This window comes from Spermophilus citellus (assembly GCF_964194105.1).
Source record: "Spermophilus citellus genome assembly, chromosome: 6".
NCBI classification, from domain to species: Eukaryota; Metazoa; Chordata; class Mammalia; order Rodentia; family Sciuridae; genus Spermophilus; species Spermophilus citellus.
The window spans coordinates 163224023-163230573 of record NC_138187.1 but is presented as its reverse complement, the minus strand read 5'-3'; the positions used below and the strand labels follow the sequence as shown (position 1 = coordinate 163230573).

Here is a 6551-nt window from a genome sequence, read left to right as displayed (position 1 = left end):
TCCTACAGGAAGTTGTTAATTACCCGCCTTCCGGCCCAGATCACTCCACCAGGCCCCTCCAGCCCCTCTCTTCTCACCTTGGGGCCCTCCCTGCGAGCATCTCCTGGCCCAGTCACTAGCAGGAAGGAGAGAGACAGGGAAGAACAGGGGAACAAAGGAAGCCTGTGGCACCTAGAGGCGCACGCTCTCACTTCCTGGGAGACAGGGATAGCTACGGCCCCCTGCTCCCTCCCCCCTTTTTAAATAGGCCCTGCACACCCCAGCGAGTGGGGGACAGGCTCGGTGTCACTGGGAGTAGACGTGCACAAGTACAGCAAACACAAGGCACGGCCCGCGTGGTCCGGGAGGTGGGAGAGTCCCAGTTCCCACCCTGCCCGGCCACCAAAGGGCCGAGGACAGGCTCCAGGGAGGTGGGACAAGATGGGGACTTCTTTCCAAGCTGGCAGATCTCTCAAGTGCAGCACATAAATCATCCAGTCCAGGCAAAGGACAGCCTGGGGACAGGGCTGGGGAGGGCAGATCAGGAGCGCCCGGTCCAGGCCTGGACCTGGAGTCTCTCCCCACCGCGCTCTCAGCTCATCCTTTCTCTCTTTCCCTTTTTTTTAGCTAGATGAACTCCTTCCTTCTCCCGAGCGAGGCCAGGAAAAGCCGAGCAGGGCTGAAACGGCGCGGTCGGCCCGGGCGAAGCTCCACGGCGCCGGGGACAATGGGGCGCTGGGCCGGCCACGCAGGCAGGGGAACGCTCGGCGGCGGCGCTGCACCCGGGCCTGGCTCCGGGCCCAGGCGCCTGGGTGGGACGGGGGCGGGGCCTCCCGGCGGGAGGGGATGACGGGCGGGCGGGTTGCCCAATCGCGAGCCGCGAGGGGCGCCGGCGGGCCAGTGAGCGGGCGGCGGGGCGGGGCCTGCGCGGGGAGGCTGGCAGCCGCCCGGGCCGCGGCGGGAGCGGCGGCGTGGAGGCACCGTGCGGCGGCTGCGAGTCAGCCGCAGTGGGAGTGGGTCCAGCGCGCGGCGACGGCTGCAGCAGCAGGACCATGGCAGCGCCCGCCGGGGCAGGGAAGGCAGCCGCAGGCCACAGGCTCTGGCCGTGGCCGGTGCTGGCCGCGGCGCTCGTGCTGTGTGAGTGGTGCCGCGGACCGGGGTGCGGGCCGGCACGCGCGGGTCACGGGGGTTACGGGGGTCGCCGGCCCTGTGCGCGCTCCGGGCGCCGAGGCCGGAGGGGGCGCAGCCGGAGGGCTGCGGGGCGGCGCGGAGCCCCTCTCCGCAGGGCCTGGGGGCGCAGGAGGGTCGCTGCCCACCTTGCAGCCTCCGGGGTCGAGGGTCCTGGTGCCCGCGCCACAGGGCCTCCACCTAAGTCCGGACTCTCCATACCAGGCCCTCCCGGGAGCGCGCTCGGGAACCCGGCTCCTGGCCGGCTCCACCTTTGGGAGGTGGCGGAAGGTGGCAGGTTTTCCATCTGTGGGGCCTTTTGTTGGTTCGCTTCCTTGTTTTGAGCCAGTGTTTTGTTTTACCTCGTAAGGTCTATTTCCAGGGCACTCAGATCCACTCTTAAGACTCAGTGGTAGAAGAGCCCTCTATGCGCATTGTCTCATCTGCAAAGCAGAAGAAGAAATTTACATTACTTCTGGACTTGAATGCAAAGGGCCCTAAATACCAGTGAGATGACCTGGCTTAAAACAATTTGGTCAAATCCACAATAATTCCAGAAATAGTCACCATAATTTGAGCAGTTAAAAATGCGTACTTTTTTTTTTAAGCTCTTTTTAATGGCGAGGTGCTAAGCAACTCAGTGAAACCCTGTCTCTAAATAAAATACAAAACAGGGCTAGGGATGTGGCTCAGTGGGCGAGTTCCCCTAAGTTCAATCCCCAGTACCAAAACAAAACAAAAAACTTTTTTGTGTCACTAAATATCCTGACTCAGGTTTAGGGTTAGCCTCAGTCTCAATTTAAGTGAACTGGATGAGTTGTTTTATGGATATCTTAAGTAGTGTCTGCCACAGGACTTTTCCTGTGTTGTTGTTCAAAGCAAAGTACTTGTTGCTGTCTCATAATTTGGTGAAGTAATGTTTATGAAGACGGCCAACTGCTAAGAAACCACAGATCTTTTCGTTTCTTCTGTTTTGTAAAATATCAGTTGCATCACAAAATCTGAATATCAGAGCTTACCAGTGATGTGTCTCATGAAAGAGTCCTTAGTGGAATCTTTGGAACCTGGGAAAATAGATGGAATTCTTCTGGATTGCCAAATGTTCCTTTTAACCACTGTCTCCAGGGGCTGTAAAGTGTAAATGTGAAAGCCTCTACCCAGCAGGGATTGACAGGTGAAGATGCCTGTTGTATATAGAAGACATGAGTCTTCTGTGTTATCTCTTCTGATGAAAAAGGAAAGATTAAAGTTTGGTGTGTGAGAGATGTATGTGATGGTGGTGGTTAATCAAGTAGACTAGTAGAAAGTAGCTTAAGACTGAGGCCTATCAGAAATCTGTGTGTTTCAGACAGAATCATTTTGCATGAGAAATCAGACAACATGGAAGCACTTACCGCAATCTCTGTTAAATGCAGGGTAATGAAAATAGCAGAACTGGAGAACACCTGGAATGAAGTGTTGCCCAATTCTAGAGTAAGACATAAAGCCAATTAAGAGTTTTTTTGTTTTTTTTTTTTTTTTAAGGCACAACTGGAAAACAGAGTGTTGAAAAGATCACCAGAATAATAGCCATCTATACACTGGACATACCTCTTAAGTTATGAGAGATGAATGCCAGTATGTGGAAAGCAGCTACTGTTGCTGGTTAATTTTAGAAAATGTTGAATGTTTCTTCTTGCCAAATCATTTATTTTATTTTATTTTACTTATTTTGGTTGTGGATGTTGCACAAAACAGTTCCTCTCTCACTGGAAGGCTAATATTCTTTTTTCCCCTTCGGAGCTAGATTCTCACTAGGTTGCCCTGGCTGGCCTTGAACCCTGGGCTCAAGTGATCCTTTTGCCTCAGCCTGTCCAGTAGCTGGGGGGACAGGCATGCGTCCCTGAGGTTGGCCAGAAGATGTTTCTTTTTTTTTTTTTTTTTTTTTTTTTTTTTTTTTTTTTTTAAAGAGAGAGTGAGAGAGGAGAGAGTTAGGAGAGAAAGAGAATTTTTAATATTTATTTTTTAGTTCTCGGCGGACACAACATCTTTGTTGGTATGTGGTGCTGAGGATCGAACCCGGGCTGCACGCATGCCAGGCGAGCGCGCTACCGCTTGAGCCACATCCCCAGCCCCAGAAGATGTTTCTTAAGTTTGATCTATAGAGTTCCTCAGCAAACATTTTATTAAGCAGCTTTTCATTGTTAAGGACCTAACTATTCAAGGAAGGACCGTCTGGTTGTAGTAACGCACAGTTCTGTGGGAGAAATACTGTATAGGTACTGTAAGACGTCTTTTGAAACAGGTGTGCAGTGGGAACTTGAAGGAGGGCCATTACTTCAGACTGAAATTCAGACTGGAGGAAGAGTTCTTTAAACTGCGTAGGCTTCTGAGGAAACTGCACCTGAATAGTGAGTTAACCTGTGGGTAGTTCAGTGTGCTGGGAGGCTGAGGTGGGAGACCCAGCCAGAGGCCCAGCTCACCAGGAACCTCACCTGCCACTCCCAAATCCATGAAGGACCATTAGATGGTGTGAGGCAGAGAAACCAGAGGGCTGGCCTAATAACCCAGGGGAGGAGGATGGAGACCCAGATGAAAGGCAGGGGATATGAGGAGAGGACACACGGATGAGCTAGTGAGGAAGTGAATTTGATAGGACATTGATTTGGTGTGGACTTGAATTGGGAGGTGGATAACATGAACCATAGGTTTTGGGCTTGGAGGCTGGATCTGATTTAGGAAGGGATACTTTTCACAAATGAAGGATATGAGATAGAAAAATAGGAATGTTGGGAGAAGGCAGCCCTGGGGGTACATGGGTATGTTCAGTCTGAAATGCTGGTGAATTGTCCAAGTGTGGATGTGGGAGACAGTAGGGTAGATGGTTCCGGAAGTGAGGAGAAAGCTCAGGTTGGAACTACAGATTTGCAAGGTTTGTGTGACCAACAGTTAAAACTTGGGTTGATTGGACAAGGTCATCCAGGGAGAATGCACTGAAGGAGATAGGGAGGCCCAAGAGTAGTCCAGGGCTCAGGAGAACCTGGGAAAGAGGCTCTGAGGAAGAGGAGCACTGAAGGAGCTGGTGTCAGACACCAGGAGAGAAAGCAGCATTGAGGGTAGGGCACTGGCCGGAGGAGGAGAGTGGATGTGACATGGACTCACCGGATTTGGCATTTGGGTAATCACCAGGTAGGAATGAGCGCACAGTAGGTGAAGAATCTGTCTGTTTTTGCACCACCCATTTCAGTAAATAGCTCTGCTCTCCATCCAGTTGCTCAAGCCCAGAAACCCAGGCTCCACCTTGATTCTTTCCACCTTTCCTTTCCCCACATCCAGTCAGTTCTCCCATCTCCAAAGGGCATCTGGAGTTACTCCCACCCCCAACTCCTGGCACTCCAAGCAAAGTCACTGTTTCTTACCTGTTTCACTGGGATAACCTGGGCCTCCCCAGTTCCTCCTCAATCCACTTTTGTCCAGTTACAAAAATGAATTTTATTAAAATGCAAATCAGATCATTGCTTGCTTATTTAAAATTCCAAATGGCTCCCCATTGCCCGTGGATGAAATTCAGACGTTCCTACATGGCCCTCAGAGATCTGTGAGATCTAGTTTCTGCCACTTTGTGACTTCAGCTTGTGCCACTTGCCCCTTGGTTCACTGTACTCAAGCCGTTTTGCCATCTTAGTGCTCCTTGACTTTCCCCAACTGCCCCGGGCTAGCTCCTTTTCACATGGAGGTCACCGGGTATCACTTCAGGACCACCTATCCCAGGAGCGTACTATTTGCTAGCCCTTTTAGTTTACTGTTTTATTATGATGTTTAACTATTGACTTCTAACTATTTGATTTTTCTCCTTTTTTTTCCATCAGAAGTTGATATGTTTTTTTTTATTTATAGACAATATCCTTATCATAGTGGGTATAATAAATGGTAATAAGTGTAAAATGTCTGTGAGGCATAGACATGGCCTGACAGATTGTCAGTTGTTTGCAACGCGGTTAGAATTGGTTTGGCACATAGTAAGTCCTCAGCAAATGTTTGTTGGAAGAGTTTTTTCCAAGTGTGATTTCATGCAGAGTCTTTTTTCTTTTTGTACCAGGGATTGGACCCAGGAATGCTCTGCCACTGAGCCACATCTCCAGCCTTTTAAATTTTGAGACAGGGTCTCATGAAGTTGCCCAGGCTGGTGTTGAAACTGCCATCTTCCGGCCTAGCCACCTGAGTCACTGGGATTACAGGCATAATTTATTTTCACTCTTTAATTACCATTTTATATTTCTTCAGAGATTTAAGAACAAGTTGACATTCATAGACTAACTGCCATGATTTTGAAATTAATATATATTAAAAGTAATGTTTTTTGTTGTTGTTGTACTTGTTTTATATTTTTGTTTTTTGATGCTTCTTAACCAAATTTAGACTTCGACTGTACCTCTGCAGTTGAAAGGCTCCAAATCTTGTAACCATTTCCTTAGCCTTTTACTTATTTACTGATTGTGATAGTAAAATAAAGACTTGAAGGGGCTGAGGTAGTGCCCCTCAATGGTAGGGCACTTGCCTATCATGCAAGAGATACTGGGCTGACTCTCCAGCACTGCCCAAAAGAAAAACTTGTCAAAGAGTGTAAAAACATTCACATACACACTCTCACACACAGTCTCTCTCTTTCTCTTTCTCTCTCTCTCTCTATATATATATACACATATATACAATACATATATATATACACATACATATATCACATTTTATATGTGCATATATATTTGTGAGATATATGTGTGTGTGTGTGTGTGTGTGTGTGTGTGTGTGTGTGTATATATATATATATACTTTTATTTTTTTTTTTTTTTACTACTAGTATTTTACTTCAACTCCTGGATATTCACTAAGCTCAAATGCTGCCAGAAAAGAGGAACTAAAGACAAATAAAGACAGCTACATGTAGAAGTTCATAAAATGTAAATTAAAAAAATAATTTACTTTTTAGGTGTAGATGGACACAACACAATGCCTTTATTTTTTTATGTGGTGTTGAGGATCAAACCGGGTCTCGCCCATGCTGGGCGAGTGCTAGGCGAGTGCTGTGCTAGGTGATCACTCTACCGCTGAGCCACAATCCCAGCCCCATAAAATGTAAATTTATTTTCACAACCTCTTTATTTACTTATTCAACTAAATAAGTAGCTACTGGGCACAGAATACTAGGGAGCCTATGTTCTAGTGGTGGCCTCAGATAGGATACCTGTACTCAAGTAAATAATGACTCTAAGTCAAGAATATTAAAGGACAGTACATCACTTTTAAGGAAATGATCCATCTACTATGAAAATTTGTAGTACTTTTAAAAAATGGAGAGCACTTATGTGGCTTAAAATGGTTTCTTTGTTTTTGTATCAGAGATTGAACCCAGGGGCACTTAACCACTG

The 6551-nt window shown here is 47.7% G+C and overlaps 1 protein-coding gene across 2 annotated transcripts in view; it reads left to right on the top strand.

Annotated features, from left to right (window-relative positions):
- The first annotated feature begins 906 nt into the window (after nt 1–906).
- Nucleotides 907–6551, top strand: part of MPZL1 (myelin protein zero like 1) — a 45473-nt gene continuing 39828 nt past the window's right edge. The window contains exon 1 of one of the 2 annotated variants that reach the window (XR_014022494.1): nt 907–1116. Coding sequence is in view for 1 of the 2 variants with exons in the window: in XM_081297871.1 (XP_081153997.1) it covers nt 1032–1116 (85 nt within the window). In the remaining variant the exon portion in view is untranslated. The remainder of the gene's footprint in view (nt 1117–6551) is intronic. The other variant, XM_081297871.1, reaches the window with a different exon arrangement.